Raw genomic sequence first — 21,841 nt, forward strand, 5'->3', positions numbered from 1 at the left:
AACATTGCTTTCCCTCAGTAGTTAATCATACATATTATTGATTGATCATGCACCTAATTCTGGCTTTTCTTAGGTCCCACTTATAATTTTTATTGTTGACATAATTTTTTTTTTCTTTTTTTCTCTAGAGTATATTTTCTAGGAAAATATACTTCATTCCTTCCCTCCTTCCTTTCTAAGTAGTAACTTTACATTTATGCTGATGGTAGTATGATATTAGTTTTTGTGTGTGTTTTTGATGAATTAACTTTGCACAGGTGTCAAATTATAATTTGCAGGAAGAAGGAGTATCTTTTTTTAGAGAAAGAGACAAGCAATATCCAATTTTCTGATTTCGCTTTAGGGGCAATGTTTATTTTATCCAACAAATATTTAATATTTGTGATATTTAGTTTTTGTTCCACCACATGGCATGGAAATGAGAGGTTTATTCCAGGTGAGAGGAGGGCATGGAAATTGTATAATGATAGTGTCACGTCATGTAATCATCAAAAAGCCTTGAAGGGCTGCGTGAAATAATTCGGTTACTTGCAAAGTGCATTGCTAACAAATGATTGCTTGTCTGGTCAGCCGTCACCAAGAATAATGCTATATAGCACAAAAGTAGTCATGCATGCATATTATGCATAGATGCATATGCATGCTTGAGGCAGCAACCATGCCGAAATCATAGTCGTCTTGTTTTTATTGAAGACATATATTGGTGTACATTTTGTTGATGATAATGGTATCGACATATTTTTGATGGTATATCAGCAGCTATAAAGACTTGATGTCGTGTATAATGTCAGAATAATAGGTTCCATACTGTTTATATTATATTTTAGATTATTTTGTCTAATATAAATATTTTTAGACCATTTAATCATGAAGAGCTCATTGTCTTGAATGACAATTCGTGCAAAGACATTATCTCATGTCTCTCATATGCATTGTTTACGATAAAACTAAAAATTATTTAACACAGTTAACGAGATCTAGCCTAATGAAAAAGGATCTTGAATTTGACACAAGATTGAATTTAAAGTATTGTCCATCTTAACCGTTGGACACTTATCTCTGACACTTGTTCTAACACATGAAGAAATTGAACTCTATATTACACAAATCATTAGATAAAGTATATATCTATTTTAACACTTAGATGCAGTGGTGGATCTAGGATTCAAAAGTCAAGTAGGCGAAATTTACCTTAAAAACTTGACGGTATGAGTGAATTTTATTCATAAAAATGAAAAGATACACCTAGTCAGGGGGAACGTAATGAGCCTTACCCTCAAATATGCATATCTATACATAAATAAAAGCTTGACAAAAAAAAAAAGAAGTAAATGCAATGCAACACAAAACTAAACTATTTAAATCTAAAACTTTACTCTACGAGGCTTAGAAATCTTAAATTCCTCAATTATATGTTTATTATCGATATTATTAGCAAACTCTCTTTCAATGTGGAGAATCATGCAATCAACAAGGAATTCATCATCTATGGTGCTCCGAAGTCTATTCTTAATAATTCTCATACATGAAAAAGCTCATTTCATTGTTGCTGTAGAAACAGGAAGAGTCAACACTAACAGAATCAACCTGTAAAGCAAATGGTAGTTTTCTACCAAAGTTGTTTCCGCCAATTGTTGACATAACTGAAGAAGAGTGATGATGTCCTTAAAGCAGGGAAGGTGATGCATATCATTTTGAAAATACCTCAACTCAATTTCTAAAGCTTTCAAGTCACTTGAACTGAAATCAACAGGATATAATTTCTCAGCAAGTTTACATAGATGCCCAATATTGAATGATTTGAAGGATTACGAGGATCTAATGTTGAGCTAAGAATAAGAAGTTTAACTGTTTGCTCTGGAAGTCTGTCATTTAACTCCCTCAACATGCAATCTATCACATCATTAAATACATCAACACGATAGTAATGTTCAATTGTAATAAAATCTTTTTGTTGACAAGAACGACGTGTGCCAATCATAAAACGAAAACTCATATCAGGAACATCAATACCATGTTGTTCACAAAATGATAACACACTCATGAATAAATCATCCTAGCCATGTGCCCCCATATCTTAAAACTGTGATTTTGTGTTTTCAACAAAATTTAAAGCACTTACAATATCTTGAGTTTTTGTCTGAAACACTTGACAAAAAAAGTTGGTCAATCCCATAATTTTATCCATCAAAAGAAATGAAAACACAAACTCAAAAGACATCATAGCAATATAGTTATTCTCTGCATCACCACGAAATTGTTGGTTAGGTCCATAATCACCGATTTCCTGGAGAAGTATTTTAGTCTCTTTAAATAAACTCATCAAACTTGTAATAAAGACAAAGTGAGATCCCCAACGAGTGGCTCCAGCTTGTTTCAAACTTCGACCTTGATTAAGTCCTCTACTTGTCTCAAGTTCCCCAGAATCCAACAATTCTTTGAGTTTAGCTTTTCAAATTAAATTTAACTCATTACGGCGCTTAGCAAAAGTACTAACAAAATTCACAATGTTAGTCAACATTGAAAAAAATCTCCATACAACTTTCACATGCTTATATTGCTTTTTATTGTTTTTGTTAATGGAGAAAGTTTGAGTGAGTTGGGCTATTGTTTTTGTTAAAGGGAAAAATTTGAGTGAGTTGGGTTTGAGTAGGCAGAAGAAATTTGATTGTATTGGGTAATTTTTGGTTTGGCAAAAAATGGAGTAGGCGACGCCTACCCTGTCCTTAGGTAGGATCGCTTTGGTAGGTTGGGTTTGAGTAGGCAGAAGAAATTTAATTGTATTGGGTATTGGGTAATTTTTGGTTTGGCAAAAAATGGAGTAAGCGGCTGCCTACCTTGTCCTTAGGGTAGGATTGCCCTTGGTAGGTTGGGTTTGAGTAGGCAGAAGAAATTTAATTGTATTGGGTATTGGGTAATTTTTGATTTGGCAAAAAATGGAGTAAGCGGCTGCCTACCTTGTCCTTAGGGTAGGATCGCCCTTGGTAGGTTGGGTTTGAGTAGGCAGAAAAAATTAATTGTATTGAATATTGGGTAATTTTTGGTTCGGCCAAAAAAGGAGTAGGCGGCTGCCTACCCTACTCTTAGGCTAGGACCGCCCCTGCTTAGATACATATGTCTCCTAGCGGAAAGTTTCTCCATACACAGTACATTATTTCAGACTCATGCATCTTCTACAATGGAGCTAATGTCGAGATTTTTTACCTCAAACATTTTGTTGGATATATAAATATATGTGGTTCTCGAATTTGAAGACAAAAATTTATCTATAATCTTAGTACATTTTGAAGAACCAATTCTTTGCTATAACTGATACTAAATTCAGGTCATATGTACATTGCTTTGGTTTTAAGTAGACCTTGCTCATGCTACCAAACAACTTATGCTCTTAACTAACATTATCATTGTTGAAGTGGTTTCTGAACAACTAAATGAAGCCCTCAAAACAGTGGGAGATATTGAAATCAATGTTTTATTAATGGTTAAAACTGAGGGTGAATGTATTCAAATAAAAAAAAATTGTCTTTTAGCCCACAATTTTTATTTATTTTAGGAAAAGCATAATTTTAGCGAGGAAGAAAGAAAGAGATGATGATAAAGATTATAAGAAAGTTGATCCTTTAGTGTTCTATTGTTAATTACTTTATTATCACACACCGAATTCAGAATTTTACTCTACTCTGGGTCAAGGGTGTGTGACAGAGATAGTATTGTAGCACCTGATCTCTGTTCTTCTTGTCCCTCCTGTTGGCAGAAGCATGCATTCATGTTATCATATCATGACATGACAAAAGAAGGGTCTGGACTTTGGACCACCAAAAGAAATAAAATTGAGATAGCTTTTGGGCGCAGTTTGCTTTGTGAAAGCACTAGGAGTAGTTAGTTAGAGGTTAGATCTATTTATAATCACATGGGGTTCACTACTTTAATGTCATTCTCATCCCTTCTTCAGGAATTAACTTATCAATTAGATGTTGAGAGGCATCTTTGGTGGGGAATCATGCTCACTACCAGAACTTAATTATAATATCAAACAAATAAAGGAAAATCAGAAAGTTAGAGAAGAAATTAAAGGAAGTTTGCTTTTCTCAGCTATACAATTATAAAAAAGAAAAAGGAGAAGAAATTAATTATATTTAAAAAGGAAAAAAAAAGAGAGCATATGCATGCCTTGTCATATGGCAGTGCTTTCTCATTGAATTAAAATATGGATTGCATTGTGCCAAGTATGATTACGAGATACAACATTATTCACTGAAAGTGCTCATTTGAAGCATTTAGTACCAAACCCAAAGCTGACAAGAAAGTACAAATGGAGAGATACACTAATTAAACATGACCATTTGATTTTGATGACCAAGCCAATGCTCATAACAGATGGAAAGTTTCAAGAGGATTTTGGCCACTTCTTCTGGATTTCAAAGTAGTAACTCATGTCCAAGTAGCATTTTCCATCATCATCCAGAAACTGAAACAAGAAAATTAAGAAAATTATAAATTAAAAAGCATTAAAAAAAAAAAAAAAAAAACCAATGTCAATGAATTAAGCCTCACTTTTGTTCTCACACAATACCAGCCCCTGGCAAACATGCTTGAAGGGACAGTTTCTTCTTCAGTCTCATATGTATAGGGATCTTGCCTAGGGCTAAAAGTTCCAAGCATTCTTTTTGAGTTGTCCACTGTCAAAAATTTTTGAACAATTAATCTCAGTAATTTTTGTGATTATATTATACAATTTTGATTTTAATTATGAATGTAAATTTTTTTATTTTTATTTTTTACCTCTGACACCAGTCTTCCACACTGTATTGGTGTACTTGAGGCCTGAGACTATGTTTTTGGAGACAGTAAATGTAAACCTCATGCGCATATGGCATCCGTCTTTCAGTGTGAAGAGGCTGCTCTTGGGTTTGTTTGTGAATGGAATTGGGAGGACAATATCCGGCCGGCCCCGGCACATGATTGTGAGGCTTAAGACCTTCACTTCTGGTTCTTTGCTTTCTGATATTTAGGAATTCCAAACAATAATAAATGCAAACCCAATTGAGAAAAAAAAGAGCAGAGAAAATTAAATACCTCCAGCAGTAGAGAGATCAACACTCCCAAGAAGTTGTTCCTTCCATTTCCTCAAACTCTCATCATCCTTAGAAGAATTATTATATATGTGAATGTGATGAATTGGACAACATTAATGGAAGACTTAATTAAAGAAAGAAGAAAAAAAAAAAAAAACAGAAGAAAAGTGGACACATACTTTATCTTTCTCAAGCTGCTCCTTGAGAGAAAACTGAGGGCCAAGGACCAATTCCTTTTCAGATTTCAATGCGGCAACCTCATCATCCTCTTCGTCTAGGTCACCCTCCTCCGCAATATGATCATCACCTTCGGGAAGCTGGCTTAGGCTTGGTTGATCATCACCAAGTGCAGCCGTGTTTTTCATGTCATCATTCTTAACTAGCTCCTCTTCCTCCCTTTGAGAACTGAAAGTAACATCTTTGGTTGCAGAGATAGCTCCCACGGCGGCCGACATTTTTATCAAAAGAAAGTGAGAAAAACACCCCAAAGGCAAATGTATGCTTGAGCTAGCGTTGAAGAAAAAAAAACTAACAAAAAAGAGAGATGAAGAAGAAGAGTATATAGAAGATTTCGGTCTGGTTATGTGGCCCTTCCAAATTACTTGTACCAAATTCAGAGGCTGTTTACCATATTGGGATGCTTTCACTCGTTTTCTAAGTGTGCTGGCAAGAGATGGAGGATGACTGGTTGAGCAGGGAATTATGGGGCTTCGTCGGATATGAAGAGGATTTGGAGCGAATTTTAGGCAGTTGAATATGTGTGTATATATAATGTTTGGAGGACAAAATGCTTAGTTTTGGGCTGGTTAATAATACTAGTAACTGAGTGTGGGAATTGACCTTTCTACCCCTTATGTTTCCTTTATAATAACCTTCCTAAGTGTAAGTTCAACCATTTATGTAAGTGTATGTATATGCACATTCTGGTTGATTAAGAATTCTTCTATAGTGCAATTTGTTTCCTTTAAAAAGGAAAAAGAAAGTTCTTTGACGGTACAGAGCAGCATGCAGTCATGATGGCATGATCAAAAAGAAGCATGGAGTCATGATGACTCGATCAAAAAGCGAACAGGGAGAATAATTTGAAAATAAAAGAGAGAAAAAACAATACAATTTGGTCTAGTGACACTCGGTCTTCACTTGTTAGATAGAACAACAAATGTCAAAACACACATCGGATGATATGTTTTCAAGATATATTAGCGGTCTTTAGCTAGACTCGCTACTTGAAATGGTTACTGAAATGCTATAAAAATAAAATAAAAAATAAAAAATGGGTTTTGAAATGATTTCGAATCTTGACTTTCATTGCATTCACTAACAACTTTCCCTCGCGTTACAATCCATAACCAATACCAATAAATAAGGAATTAGATTAATTAGGGGTAGTCGATCCCATACACATTCACGACTTCCTTGATTCATGGATTAGGAATTAGATTGATTAGGGGGTAGTTGTTAATCAATGAAAGTATGATATAATTTACATAATATTCTTCACCTCTAATCCGGGGGTGCCCATTTCATAATTTTGGGATGATGTGAATTTTCACTCAGTTGAGGAACTGTATCTGCCAACAACTAAACATGATGGCCAATCTACAGAAATGCTCTTTCCATACCAAGGTTCATTGTGACAAAACCCAACACCAACTTAAAAGCGGTTATTAGCTTGCCATCCACTTCTACATAAGAAAGTTGAATTGTTTATGAAGAGCTCTAAATGGTATCCTTCCATGTAAGTTGGACCTTTATCGCTGGAAAATTGTGCAGTTTCCGTAGTTACAAAAACAGGTTGAAAAGATATGATCTGAACACAAAGCTTTTATTCTTTAATAGATCTGTCTATGCAGTTGGTAGATAAAACTTGGGTTTATAGTTGGTTGGTGCCTCTGCCTCCGGGCTCTAGTATTGCAACTGTGGAAGTTGTCCAAGGTCATAGAATAGGTTCTTTCAAAAATAAAGAATAAATTTACATGCGGTTTCTTTATGGCTTCAAGTTACAGAATGATCGCAACTCCAATCTACATGGATCCTCATCCAAGTGTAAGCGCCGACCCATGCTATCGATAAAACGAATGTTTATTTAGCTGCTGTCGAAAGGCCCTCTCCATTGTATAAATCATGCAGGACGAAATACACTAGCCTTGTCTTTACTACGAGACATACTTACCTACACCGAAGATGCCACTGTTACGGTATCCCAAGCCAACGCATTACCGTGTGTAAAAGTTTAAACGCATCCCTGCTGTAGCTAAGTTTCTCTCCTCTATTATGGCCACTGTAACAGAACTTTATGTTGTCATTGAAGGGCTATCAGTACCATTGGATATGGATGTTTACAAAGAAAGAAAAATACCCGTCAGCATGTCCGCTTTATCGAAGAATTGAAGATCGATACATTAGACATGCCTGATCCAAATTATTATTTATATAAAGCACGGACCATTATTTTGCTTGGCTTTGATAATGATGTTATCATATGATTACAGAAACCCTATAAGTGATCAAACATACAACAATACGTCAGAACTATGAATTATTCAGATTATATCCTTTCAACCTTCCTCAACCTACGGAAAGTTGTCTACTTATCATATCTATAAGCATACAGAAGCCATACACTGACGTACTGTTCAGAAAACAAGCATACAAATGCAATACTTTCTATATACCGGTGCATTCAGCAAATGCAAGAGAGTCGTTCCACTGAGTTTCCTGAAGATCATGCATACAGCAGCTGCCTACATTGAGTACCCAAACATGGCACAGTTTTTGGAACGACGGGTAATACTACCCAGATCAATGCTACCTGGCTCGTAAGGTTACAACAGAGATTTTATAGGGGCTGCGGTCGTGTCTGGACTATATAGATATCTTTGCCAACAACACATCCTTCTATGTCCTGAGGGCAGCCAAACTTCTGCTCAAGGAAAAATCCCACTGTACTGAGGCGCTGACCAAGCTGCTGACGGAAAATTGGATCAACAGTTAATGGTTTCTTGCTGTAGTCTACAGTCAAATGGATGACCTCCCCATCAGCAGGGCCTGTACCAAGTAGCTCCTCACTGAAATTTGCAAATGCCAGTGTTCGCACATCCCCATCAAATTTCCCAGACGACAGACGCCAAGGTGTGCCCCTAGTGCCTGAAGCCAAAGTTTCACCAAGGCCAGAAGCAATTTCAGCCTCAACAGAATTATGATCTTGGTCTGTTGGGCTGACGGTATGAAGCACAAATGATAAGTCTGGTGAAAGCATTTCTTGCACCAGAATTGCCATTGTAGCTTCCTTCTGAGGTACACCGGCAGATCGACGGCTCAAAACTGCCCTCCGAGTGTAAAGTGAAGCCCACACTCTGCTAATAGCATTTGCAAAAACTGTTGGATTTGAAACACTAACATTGGGTATTGAGTCATATAATCCAGCTGCCGACATTCCAGCCAAGTCCTCGACATTAGCACTTGAACGAACAATTAGGCGTGCATTGCCTGGAAATATTCTCCCAATGCCATTAATGATGTCTTCCGGGGGCTGTAGGGAAGAGACTAGTTCCTGGAGCTGACTGCAAAGTTGGTCAAGTTCCCCACCTTCCGGCTTCAGTGTTTCTATCTTATCTAGAAAGGACGAGAATAAATCGGTGGATTTGCTTTGCTCTAATGCCAATTCCATAGAGCCAAATGGTATCACTGCCCCCACAGGGACATTAAATGAAGCTGGTACCCCTTGGTCACTATAAACTGCCAATGAAAAACCAGTCCTCAAGTCAATGTGATGGAATAACAATATATGCAGGAAAATGGCTGATATCTATTGCGCAATCCACAATCCCTTGTTCATTGTATGCAACAATTGTCTACAGGACATCCTAATGCACGCCTAAGATAATTTTGTTTTTATTGAAATTTAAATGGCTTTATTTTATCATAAATCACATTCATGGAAAAATCCATCATTCATCATGAATCAATTGTTAAAAGTAGAAGCAAAATTCATAGCACGGTTATCTTTAATTTTTTTCTTTTCTCCTTTCAAATAAATATCACTATTTACTTTATGGATATGGACATTTGATAAATTCCCTGCAAGATGAATAAGTTCATTAGAATTCAAGGGATGTCAAAAGCTGCGCAAGTAGACAAGGATAATAAGAAAACATTTATTTTATCAAATGCATTAAACTCATAACCCAGCAGTACCATAAGCCAAAAGATACATTATTTCTGTAAAAATTTGAAGACATCCACTTTTCAATCAAGGGTCATTTACCTCTCCAGCCAAAATGGTATTGTTCTTTGCTTTTAAAAAAATTTCTTATAAATTTTAAAGAACAGATGCACACTTTATAAGTTTAAAAGTTAATGTTTTCTCTGTGCCAAACTCAAATTGAAAGCAGAATTCAAAATAAAGACGAACTGATGCCCAAGATGTGGTAAAGTGAACTTAAAGGCCTGTATGTTGTAACCAGAAAAGAAGGCCTGTATGTTCGTCCCATCAAATTTCAACACCTCTATTCATCTGGAGGCAATATGTAATGTATAAAGAATAAAAATAGGGATTTTGTGACTGAACATGTCTTGTCCATGTCTTTTCCTATGGTTCAGTACAAATGAGCAGTAGGTATGTGGAGTGAGTGAGTTCGGATCCAGTTTGGTGCTAGGGGTGAGTTCGGATCCAGTTTGGTGCTAAGGGTAAGGATTCTATACAGGCAACACAAGAAGTTAGACTCACAGGTGTGCTCTAATTTGATTTATTGCCGTTTTACTGTATGGAAGATGGCTTTGATTTGAATTTTTCAGGAGTCTATGGTCCTAATGGTGTCAGTATGAGGAGGTAGTTGTGGGAGCAGTGGGGAAAGGTGAATGGGAGATCTGGAGAACCTTGGGTGGTGATGGGAGATTTTAATGTCGTAAGGTTCAAATTACCATAGCAGATTTGAAACATAAACCATGACTTGTTACAGAGAAAAAGTCTAAAAGAGGATGAATAAGGTTTTGTTCAGAAGAAAACGCGGTCGTAACCACCATAAAAATTACCTTTGTCAGATACTGCTGCCAAAGAAGCTAAACGACCACAAGCTGCAGCCTTTGCACCCGAAGTCTCTGCTTCTGCATCAGCAAGTAGTAAAATTCCACCAGAAACACCCTAGATGAGGAAACAACTATTAACATGGTCACAGGCAACATAATTTCTGATGATGAAAATCAACATCAATGACCAAAAGAAAAAGATAGTTAACATTTTGGGATTGAGGAGAGAGATTAAAAATAAAACAAAACTCTACAGTACCTTCTGGAAGTATGGGGCTTTAGTAGGAGACTGGGAAGGACCATGGGTGCCAAGGGCTTCAATCTTGGGTGCAGCATCACCTGAAAGATTTTTCACTGCAAAACTGCCATTGGTGTTTTCTGATGAAGGATATATATCAACACTTGTAGGGGATGCTTCTAACCTGAAAATTTCAAAAATTTGAGGCACAAAAGTAAATAACAAAAATACTGCTACAGCTGTAAGTCCCAAAGCATCAATTACATGATGCATGTCAATAATAGGAGATGAATTTTTTAAGCATGTTTCAATGACTCTTCAAAAGTTTAGAAAAATTAACCTAACAAGTTTTCCCTTATGTTTTTGTATATCGGAAACTTTGTCATCATCTTCACATGTCACGAACACAACCTTCTCCTGCAGATCACCATCATAGTTTATTTATTAGAAATATATATCATATGTATATGTATACACAAATTCATTTTAAAAGCATATAATGACTTGAAAATTGGACAGACAAGACATACTTGTCGAGCTCTGACACCAAGATGAGATAAGTGGGGAAGCTCTTGCAGAAGTATGACTCCCACAATGTTACTCCCAGCAGCTGTAACCTGCCAGATATATGAACTGTCAGAAAAGAATGGTAATTTGATTGTGTTACATTTTTAGTCCTGTCAGGACTAAAAATATAAGAATAAGAAAATGGAAAACCTCCTCATCTCCATCTGCTCTGTTGACCATGAGAACGATTGGTCCTTCCACAGTAGATGGTATTGACCCAGGGACAATCCTCTCAACCTGAAGTTATAGTAGTATATATGGGTAACTGCGAACTAAATAATTGCGACAATGCAATCATACTAGGTGCTTATTGTTTTTCTGTATGCATAAACACATCATATGTACATTTTATCTAGTTCATATGACTTTAAAAGTTCTTTCACCTAATTTAATACCTAAGAATTTTAAGTTTCCAAATAAATCTATTTAGCTATCCTTTTATATTCCTTTTTTCTTTTTCAATAAGTCGATTTTGAACTCTATAAATCTGTACATTTTGAACTTTGAAGGTGTTCACAACATTCCATCCTTGTTTTGTAAGCTTATAAATAAGTTTAATCCAAGAAGACATTAAGCTGAATCTTAAACTTTTATTTTAGGGATGTGTTCAGCTAGAAAGATATTTTTGGATAGAAAAACATGAACTTTAAATATTATATATATAACTAATGGGACATTCTCTAATAAGTATTTAACTTAAGGATTTGTTACATACTTCTAATCTCTACCAACACATTTAATGAATGCAATCCAATGGCCAAGATTAGAATTATGTAACCAATCCTAAACATAAAATACTTATTGGAGAATCTCCCTACAACTAACTAGAAAGATGATACTCGATGTTGATGCTATTTCACACTTAAGGCAATCAATCATGGAGGTTACCTGAACTAATGTTCCCAGAGCAGCTCCTGGCACAATAACATCCCAACCTTGAGAACCAATGATAGTTCTAACAGCTTTTAAAAGAAGGGTGCAGAGTTTTGAAACCTGGAATATTACACTGGACATGGCATTTGTAGGTAGAAAGTCAGACAATAATAGTTCCCATATAGCAACACTATATACATGCTTAAAATATTATGTTAAATGAACAAAGATATATTTAACAGATAAACATACCCAGAGCGAATCTCAGCTTCAGCATATGTCCTTACACTGTTCTCAGGGATTCCAAAAGCTTTTCCTAATATCTGCAAGAATTGTTGTAATTCCAGTTGAAATTTGTTCTAGACTTTTAGCAATTTTCATTATGCTGATGAATTAAGTCAACTGGTAGAAATAATATCAAACAGATAAGAGAGAATGAAAAGGCTCAAAGAAGATTTATCAAAGAAATACACATCATTGGACCACAAAATAAATGTAGTATATAAGCCCAGAACATTTGGCATGTATTTTCAAGAAATGCTTCAAATCAAAACATATTGTGGTTCAATTGTTTATAAACAAGGATTTGATGCGTTAATCATCATCCAAAGAGATTCCATACAAGCTTTGTTGTACAGGACGCCATATTTGGCCTCATCAACCAAATTTTATTTTTCTCAAAAGATACCTGGACGTTTTGGGGAAATATTTGAAGAAGTGCTTCAGAATATTCTTCAGTTAGCCTCCTTGCTCTATCAAGAGTAGCTTTATGCCTCAGTCCCCAGATTATTTTGCCATCTTCACTTCCTTCATGAACAGAACAGGAGGAAAATTGAAACAAAAGGTTGGCTGTTTAAACACTATCAAAAGTATGCCAGCTATATGATGCAAGAGTTAATGCACGACAAAATGATAAGAAAGTTACCTTCCCTTTCAGAAAGACCTCTTGCTTTCCATGCAAGGAGTTCATTTTCAATAGCAGCACATTCTTCAGGCTTCCAACCAGATAACCTTAGCTGATGAATACCGACAATAAGCACACCAAGTGGATCACTTCCAAGGGCTTACATCCTTTGATTTCACATTTTCTGCCAGCCAATGAGCCCCTCCCAAAGCATCAAGCTCATTAAGGAATCTAACCAAATCAATGATTGTCAATAACGTAATTAACACCCAGAACATTTTTCTGTAAACTAGACTAATTGACTAGAACATCTTTCATGTTTTATTGTGATCCTGAAATAGTTATGGTTTTCTGAAACACAAGTTTATGATAGTACTATATCTTAAATGCTAACTCATACTGAACGGAGGTTGGATCAGTCTTCCATTGACAAGTGTCAAATATGCCAATGATTAAAGAAAAGAAGAATGTTTAGGTTTGGGGGAAATTACATAAGAACTTTTGATTTGAGCAATGTGTCCCCTAAAGTAAGGTAAAATTTTGAATTTCTCAAATTGCCACAGAAACATGACATCACTCAAAGCTAAAGTAACTTAATGAATAAATTTTAAACAATAGACAATTAAGAAAACACAGGACATTCTTCTTTGATTAACGGTGACAACGCAGACAGGCATCCTTATCTCTGAGCAAACAACGTACCCACCATTACTCAATAACTTATGATAAGTTCCTGTGAGCACAAAGGTATTATAATAACCAAAGAAACCAAATTGTAACAAAGAATTTTCCTGCACAGTTTCTGTGCAGTATGATGAACTCAAGTTATGTGAGTCATGTTCGACCAACAGGAAGCAACTCTATGGCCACTTACTGGTGGTTCCACTATAGAGAAGAACCGGTTCTGAAGATACTGAGTCTTCAATTCTCAATGTGGTGAAATTTGTGGAGATAATGAATTAATATTTATTTTAAAATTATTTAAATATTTTTCCTATATATCATTTCAGCCTTGAATATCACATGCAAGTCACACAGTTGGTAGCATTTGACAGGTTGTGATCAAGGGGCTATAAGACCATTTTCCATTTTCAAGGGGTGCATTGCTCAAATAGAAACTTCGAACACTACTTAGACATAGGGGTGCAAGTCCAGGAGGCATTAAATTTCCCTAGTATTTATCATGTGAAATGAAAGAAAATTAAATAATACTAATCCATAATCTGGTTTTAGAGCAAAGTTCCTACCTGCTTAAAAGAATAAATGAATAGTCCTCAAGTCCAATCTCGCAAAGACGCCACTGTATTTGTTCACAGAGAGATGAAGAAAGAAACAGATAAACATTGGGAGCAAAATCATGAAATTCTGAACTAGTTAATTGTTTCAATCGAAGCTTTTGCTAAATAATTATGAAAAATGATCTCACCTTTTGACGCATAGCCACTGCTGTATCAGGAGCATCATTTCTAAGACCACTTTCAAGACCCTTGGCAATTATTTCTCTCAGGTCACTCAAAGATTTCATGGTCTTGAATAACAGATCCGTGCCATTCTTTCCCAAGCCTTTGTTTGATACTTCTAAAGTATCCAAACTCTGGAATTTTTTTGAAAATAAACATTGTTCATAAGATTATGCCATCATAAATCAAACACCACTGACAAAATTAAACTCAAAAATGAAATACCAATAGAAATTAAAAATCCATAGTAAACAGCACCCATACTTATAAATCATGACTTTTGTGTGATTTGAAAGAAAAAAATTGTCATATCCTTCCTTTCAAAGGGTAAAGGAGGATAACTTTTTGCTTAAGCAGTTAGATTATGTTACACTTCAGGAGTGCAGTAAACAAGATAATACCTAATCCAACTACAAAATAACTCAAAAATATATAAATGACTTAGATGTATATGCTCCTTAAGGAGCTGAAATTCTTAACACAAAAAAGGCCTCGATCCAACTTCAAGCTCAGAACTGATAAGGAGGGTGCCAAATTGACAACAGCCTCAGTTGTCACCATCTTAGATTTTATAGGGGCACATTGTGAGAGGGCCCAACCCAAAGATGATGACAAACCAATGAGGATTAGTATGTCAGCTAGACTTAAGAAAAAGGCAAGTATGAGAAGAGAAAGTGGGTATATGGGATGAAAATGGGTGGGTTGGATAATGTATATTAGTAACCTTAGATTGTAAACTAAGTATTAGTTGGCCCACATGACGATTGAAAAAACAACTCTAGGCATCATGTAAATTGAATGCTATCTCTAGGTGTCACGTAAAATTGAACCACTGTCCAGTTTGTTTTATGAACCCCAAACAACAACAATAACAAAATTTAGGTGTGCAAGTTTTATGCTTAATAATTGTAGGCATAAAATTTTGTATAGCATGACCACATAAAAAAAACAAAATAAAACTAAACAAATAAGCAATAGAATATTGGCCGAAATTGAACTTCACATAATTCATTTCAGAAGGATCTTCATATGCCTGCTTCAAAACATAAAATCACTCCAATACATGAAATTGAAGCAACTTAAATGTGAAGGTCTACCTTTTTGCACTCCAAAAACAATGCAAGAGCTGATTGACCTTTATCATCGATAGAGTCTTTGATGGATTCAAGTTGTTCAGCGAGGCTAGCACATAGTCAAAACCAAATATCACATCAGCAGCACTCAAAATTCCAATTATAAATCAAAGCATATCAATCAACACGCAAATTTAATAGAAGATCAATCACTCCAAGCCAACCATTTCAAACATGAAGCTGAGAGTGGGGAGTAGCTTTGGTCACTCCGAGTTTAACACAATTATCCTCATATACAAGTTAATCAAGTTTATTTTGAACTTTAGGGAAATATTTTGGTTAGTACATACGTAAAAATAATTTCTAAAAGCATTGTTAAACTACAAGATATATTAATAGTTTTTGCACATTGTTTAAAATTGAACTTTTAAATCTGGTTGAAAAAAGTTTTTGTTAAAGTTTTTTACTGGTATAAGCTGGTTGAAAAAAATATATGGAAGTGACAAAAGCACCCAAGTATGAATCATAGACAACAGAGTGGATAAGATATATAAATTTCCTAATCAACTCATCTTCGAACATCTATTAAGAGCCTAGTTACCTCCTAAATTTCTCCACATAAGGAAAAGAGGTGGAAATTCAAATTCTTACCAGGGTCCCTTAAACCATTATATTCCACATGTTCAAGAAAGGTCAAACATGCTTTCCCTCACAGATTTTCTACCTTTTATCCCTGTGGATAAAACAGATCTCCCAATATCATGCCTATGACTATTTCCTATAAATGCAGGGGTAACGGCTCTACACACTTCTCCTCTGCCTTACTTTTTGATAATTTAGTTGTAGTAGAATAGGAATTCCGCATCCATAGTAGCAAATACTTTTATGTGAATTTTGGAAATGGAAACAAGAACCCTATAAGTAAATAAAGTTCAGGTTTTAAGAGGTTCAGCCACACTGCATGGATATTATTTTCTCAACATCTTGTAGAGAAGTTTATGTTGATGTAGAATATCATTTAAACTCAGTTCCATAATATTTTTCTGAAATATTATTTTATTCATCAGAAAAAGAGATGTTACTGGATGCAAAATTTATTTCATGTCAAAACCTTCCAGCATTGAAGAAGTCTTTGAGTTCATGATGGAATATCTTGAACTGCTCCACAAATGCTCCATTATACTCTCCAGGGTTCTTTGTTATTCTTGCAAGCATTGCTTCTGTAGCAACTAGATCTTCAGGGCCGGCATTGCGGTGAAGCTTGTTTTGTATAGTATGCTTAATTTCTTGCTGAAGTTTATAAAATTGTTCAATATCAAAACAACATTAATTGTAATAGAAATATATGCACCAATCAACAGAAAAGTGTAACCTTGAGGTCATGAGGGATATCATTCCGATGAGCAATGTCTCTTATTCGTGTTAGGGGAACAGATGCAGTAAACTCTGCCTTGAAAGATGGCAGACATGGATGAATTTTGCGGACAACCAGTACTTCCTGGACATTAGAAATAAAATATTCAACTGAGAACCAGTAACCAAAATATGAAGTTACAAAGCAAAAGGACAAGATGCAGATATGAGTATGCAAAGATATGTGAACTCCTAGTGATTCTGTCTCTGCATCATTATTTATCAACAAAACATTGTGCTTTGAAGGAGAAATGCAAGTTTTGTTTGTATTATAGTGTGATGGAAATATCTGGTTTCTTTGGCTGGAAAGAGTTAGTAGGATTTGTTAAGGAAAAGGTGGGGAGGAAGTGAATTTCTAGTGGGATAGACTTTAGACTTTGGGCGTTGCTGTGGGATTCAAATTTAAAAATACTCCATTGCCTTTTCTTGAGTGGATTCGGGGAGCAGCTGTATCTTAAGTCATTTCTGAAATCTTAATGGTCATTCCTGTTGGTTGTATAAGATTTGATTGTATCTTCTTGGTGGACTGCTGTTCACTGTTGTTCAGTTTACATCTATAAAATCCTTTTTCCATGCTTAAAAAGATAAAGAAATGTAAATTTCTATTGCACTTGATCATTTCTGCATCATATATTCTTCCAATTTTAAATTTTAATGCTAGGTACAATTTTTCAACATCTAAACGTTAATATTTTTTGTCCTAGAACCAATCAAGTCCTAGCACTAATGTATTCTACTATCACTATTTACAAGTTTGAGTAATCAGAGAAACTGTAGAACTATCTATTGCACTAGACGCGTTCTTTTCTCTCTACACAAAACTTAACTTGTTTTTCTGGTTCCCAGAATCAGACATATAAAACAAAGATTCACTAAGCTACCAAAGGAACTAACATGATAGAATTAAATTATTTGGGAAATTTCCTATATCATAGATGGAAATTTCCTTAGAAATCAAATTCTGGAAGTGAAGGCCCCCAACGTCATGAATAAGAACTAATCTTGTCCTCTATTCAAGTTAGGGTCCATTTGGCATAGCCCTGATGAGATTATCTTTTACATAGAAGTCTATTTCAACAAAAAAACATATATAACTCATTTCACAATTGTCATTACTAAAAAAATTCATAAAAAAAACTACCAAAATCAATGGTTGGTCCAAATCCATGTCAAACAAGACGAAAGACCACCTGGGGTGAAGTATCTTTCCTACAGGAAATTCTTTCCAGTTCTCGAAATATAACCCTGGAAATCTCTGCATGCCGGTTTGGTCGATGATGACCTCCATCTTCAAAGCAAGGAATCTGGCCTGTGTTTATCCACTGCATTACCAAGAAAATCTAAGTATTGCCAGCAAAAGCCAAAATAAGAATGAAAGTCGAAAATAAAAGAACGAGAAAAACCTTCAAATAAATGGCAGAATTTATGAGAGCATCCAACCGGTCCTCACTTTGTGAACTTCCAATGAGTAGATCGCGTACAACTTCAAGCTTCAACATTAAAAGGTGTACAATTAAAGCAATGAAAAAAATGGATTTTGAAATTAAGAAAACTGACAAAATAAAACATTTCAACCATATAAAATGAAATTTGGATTTAATTAATCTATGAACTGGAGCAACAACTTGTAATATAACCACCTTTTATCTTTGTTGACAAGGTCTCCTACATATAAGGACTTCAAATCACATAATTAGAAGCTGACTACTAGCTTTAGTATACCTAAATCGTTAAAGTATTATCATATTATTGTAATTTGATATCAATTGTAACAGCCAATGGCCACAATCAATTAGATAAACATGGAAAAGTTCAGGTGGCTTATGATTGGAAGAAATTTCAACAAATTAACATTTAAAGAAAGAAAAAAATTCACCAAAACTTGAGCCACATAACATGAATAACAATATATGAGCACTAACCACGTTTGAAATCTAAAGGTATCAAATAAGAAAATAAGTTTGGCATGATCCCCTCAGCAGTCCAAAATGAAAAAAATAATAATAAAGATACCATCATGACAGATTTCATATAAAACAACCCAAAGGCATAACTCCCTGTTTGAATTCAAACATCAAAGCTTCTTGAACAATGTGTAAAACTTTAAAACACACAACAAGAGATAAATAAGTATTCAGAAAGCAATTGTTAATGTAAATGGTGTTGGCGAGTATCTTTGTACTTGGATAAATACCTCTATATTGGAGAAGAATAATAATATGAGCAAATATGAGCATAATTGAATATTTGCCCTACTTTGTTTGACAAATGGTATCTCAGGAAAGCAGAGACAACATTCAATTCCAGATTTACTGAATAAATCTCATAGATTTTGAAAATTCAGATAAAAGTCAATCAATCGAGGTACCTTTCTCCACCAATTCCTTGCATTTCGATCACCTTCAACTAATTTCAGAGCCAAACCTTCAAGACCTGAAGTGTCCCATATTCTTCCTGCTTCACGGTTTCCATGCTCATTCGATCGCATAAATGAGATAGCATTCCCCTTCCACTGACCAACAAAAGGACTAGTCCCCACCTCTGGAGTACTAACAGTATCAACAATTGACCCATTATTTCCCACATCCTCCTCTTTCTCCAAAGGCAGCAAATCCACAGCCTCCCCTGTTGCATTCCAATGACTAACAATCCCAAAATTTCCTCCTTTGGGAAGTTTCAAGACACGGTTATCACCACCTTCCCAAAGCACACTCTTGTCCGCCCTAACAGTCAAAAACTTATACTCAACAGACTCACCCCCTTTGAACTCCAAGCTGCATACCCATCCGCTCTCGGTCCAATTCATAGGCACCTTCTTCTTCCATGATCCCAATTCCTTTATCGATCCCAAAATCACAACACTCTCACCAAATTCAACTTGGTGATCCAATCGAACATTAAGCCGAACCTTCTCATTCCCAGACTTGGACTTGGACTTCATCTTGCTTTCCTTCTCCTCTTCTCTGCCAACAGAAAAAATGAATAAGAATGACTTTATTATAACTTGTCCTATTCCAATCCCCAGAAAACTAGACTTCAATGCATGTTTGGTCGTCTCTTTGGAGTAACATTGTTACAACTTGCAAATGATCAAACATATTTTATGCAGCACATAAAGAACATAAGTTGAACCGTTTTCACTAGTTGCACAACTTGAGATTAATCCCTAAAGTTGAATTTGTAGTGACCAAAGTTATTCTCAGACAACTTAAAGTTCGTGCATTCAAGTTACTTCCGGGAAGTTGGTCGATGAATTTCTAACCTTAAATGCCATCTAAAACACAGCAGAACAAATCTATTGCACAAGACAATTAGCAAAATAAATAACTCCTCCAAAAAAGGTTAAGAATTTAGTGTGCCTCAGAAAATAAATATCAGATTCTACTTGTGCAGTAAGATGGAAACCCAATTTCCGTTTGGTAACTGAGAAAATGCAAAAACCAAAAAATGAGGAACTAGAGCGAAAAATACAGAGGGAATTAAGAAAATTAGACAAAAGCGTATTACATGGATTGAGCTGAGGAAACACCAGCTCTACAAAGGATCAGACGAGCGTTGGATTGGTGGCAGAGAGGACGAAAATTCCTCTTATGGCCGAAGAAGGTTGGCACCGCAAGGCTTCCAAGGCATTGATGCTGATGGTGGAGGAATCCGAATTGCTTGTGGCGACGGAGTTGGGAGGAAGCGGAGGTGTGCAGCGAATGCAAGCAATCCATTCGACCAAATGCCAAAGAAGAAATCAGGAGCAAAGACTAGAGAGAGAGAGAGAGAGAGTGTGTGTGAGAGAGAGAGAGAGAGAGAGAGAGAGAGAGAGAGTGTGTGTGAGTGACAGAGAGAGAGTGAGGTCTGGGTTTGGAAGCAGAGATCAGTCCATCATGACGATGACGAGGAGGAAGATTGGAGAAGTGAGAGGTACTTGTCTTTAAGAGGTACTTGTCTTTTTTTAATTTGATTAGGCCACGTGTCAGTAAGCGAATCGCAATCCCTAAAATAGATCCAATTTTGTCCGGGTCCTCTACGCAAAAAAGCTCACCAAAATTTAATGGTTGTGTTCCTTTCCGCTGAAAACCACGAAATAATTATTCAGAAAAGAAAAAATCTTCTTTTTTATATATTTGTTTGACTTTAACTCTATTTTCCTAGATATTTCTCGGAAAGGTTAAATAGTTGGTGTCTAAAACATCCACACAAATGAGATTTTGTCAACAAAAATAAATAAATTTGAGATTCCTGTTTGGTATCCTATTTAAGTATTGGAAACTTAAAAATTTTGATTTTTTTATATAAAAAAAGTAGTTTTAAAAATTAATTTTATAACATTCAAAACAAGGCAATCATTTGGTAAGAGGAGTCCTATTTAAATAGGAACTTAAAAAACTTTGACATTTTCCGGATAAAGAAAAGGAGTCCAAAATGGCAATCGAAGAAGTGATTGAAGAAGGGTTCATGACATTGTTTGTATGCAAGTTGATTCTCAAAGAAAGATTCTAAAAACACCTATTCTTATATATGTTTTCATATTTGAGTATTTTTCTTAGTTTCGAGAAGGTAATTTCCCAAAACTAGGAGATAAGGTTACAATCTTTAGAGCTTTGGATAAGCAAATTTTGTTTTTAAGCTTAAAAAGTTGAATCAAACTAACCATCACGTAAAATATCACAATTGAAATTGGGAAAGAGATTAGGTTCCTTCAAGAAAATCGGTGTAAGTGATTGCCTATTTGAATTTTTGTGGCATTTTGCCTATCATTTTAGCAAAAAAGAAATTATTTTCTTCCTTCCAAGTCATGAGGCAAGGTCATTTTAGAGGAATTGTAAAGGGGGAACCTTATTTATCTTATTTAAAATGGTAAATAAACACATGTAGAATCACCCTACTGAATTTTTTTATTACAAAAATTGTGTGAGGCCTAATTTAGAAAATTTTAAAAAATTGCTAATTTACTATGTTTCTCAAAAAGTATAGTTCTCTAGTGTGAATATGGGCAGTGGTGTCTAACAGGGTAAAGTATGATGGGGCACACAAAAAGTATAGTTGTCACATTAATGTTGATGTGTTCGTTTTTAAAAAGGATGTGAATATTAAAAGACAAATATTGACAACAATCAATCCAACACTCAAGTAAGATCAATCAAACAAACAACTCAAAATCAATGTTATCTACAATCAATGCAATTCTCGTGTTTTAAGCTCTTTGTGTGTGTACATAT

General features: G+C 35.3%; 3 protein-coding genes across 3 annotated transcripts; all 3 read right to left on the reverse strand.

The window, feature by feature from the left end:
* Positions 1 to 4,163: 4,163 nt before the first annotated feature.
* Positions 4,164 to 5,847, reverse strand: LOC103322571 (rho GDP-dissociation inhibitor 1-like). The gene is made up of 5 exons (XM_008224499.3): positions 5,255 to 5,847; positions 5,077 to 5,143; positions 4,783 to 5,001; positions 4,555 to 4,679; positions 4,164 to 4,468 (listed from the first exon to the last, which is right to left on the reverse strand). The coding sequence occupies exons 1-5, from the start codon at positions 5,528 to 5,530 to the stop codon at positions 4,388 to 4,390; spliced, it is 768 nt and encodes a 255-aa protein (XP_008222721.2). The 5' UTR covers positions 5,531 to 5,847; the 3' UTR covers positions 4,164 to 4,387.
* A 1,630-nt stretch (positions 5,848 to 7,477) lies between these two features.
* Positions 7,478 to 20,538, reverse strand: LOC103322572 (phosphoglucan, water dikinase, chloroplastic). The gene is made up of 19 exons (XM_008224500.2): positions 20,139 to 20,538; positions 19,000 to 19,594; positions 18,035 to 18,121; positions 17,822 to 17,953; positions 16,591 to 16,716; positions 16,330 to 16,508; positions 15,243 to 15,327; positions 14,112 to 14,279; positions 13,933 to 13,985; positions 12,707 to 12,916; positions 12,470 to 12,588; positions 12,034 to 12,104; positions 11,797 to 11,914; positions 11,059 to 11,145; positions 10,872 to 10,958; positions 10,682 to 10,758; positions 10,363 to 10,525; positions 10,110 to 10,218; positions 7,478 to 8,813 (listed from the first exon to the last, which is right to left on the reverse strand). The coding sequence occupies exons 1-10, from the start codon at positions 20,345 to 20,347 to the stop codon at positions 12,832 to 12,834; spliced, it is 1,719 nt and encodes a 572-aa protein (XP_008222722.2). The 5' UTR covers positions 20,348 to 20,538; the 3' UTR covers positions 7,478 to 8,813; positions 10,110 to 10,218; positions 10,363 to 10,525; positions 10,682 to 10,758; positions 10,872 to 10,958; positions 11,059 to 11,145; positions 11,797 to 11,914; positions 12,034 to 12,104; positions 12,470 to 12,588; positions 12,707 to 12,831.
* On the reverse strand, positions 7,915 to 12,751 carry LOC148920369 (phosphoglucan, water dikinase, chloroplastic-like). The gene is made up of 10 exons (XM_089044610.1): positions 12,685 to 12,751; positions 12,470 to 12,588; positions 12,034 to 12,104; positions 11,797 to 11,914; positions 11,059 to 11,145; positions 10,872 to 10,958; positions 10,682 to 10,758; positions 10,363 to 10,525; positions 10,110 to 10,218; positions 7,915 to 8,813 (listed from the first exon to the last, which is right to left on the reverse strand). The coding sequence occupies exons 1-10, from the start codon at positions 12,749 to 12,751 to the stop codon at positions 7,915 to 7,917; spliced, it is 1,797 nt and encodes a 598-aa protein (XP_088900736.1).
* Positions 20,539 to 21,841: the final 1,303 nt, after the last annotated feature.

Source organism: Prunus mume, linkage group LG2, assembly GCF_029339155.1.
Source record: "Prunus mume cultivar Tortuosa linkage group LG2, ASM2933915v1, whole genome shotgun sequence".
NCBI classification, from domain to species: Eukaryota; Viridiplantae; Streptophyta; class Magnoliopsida; order Rosales; family Rosaceae; genus Prunus; species Prunus mume.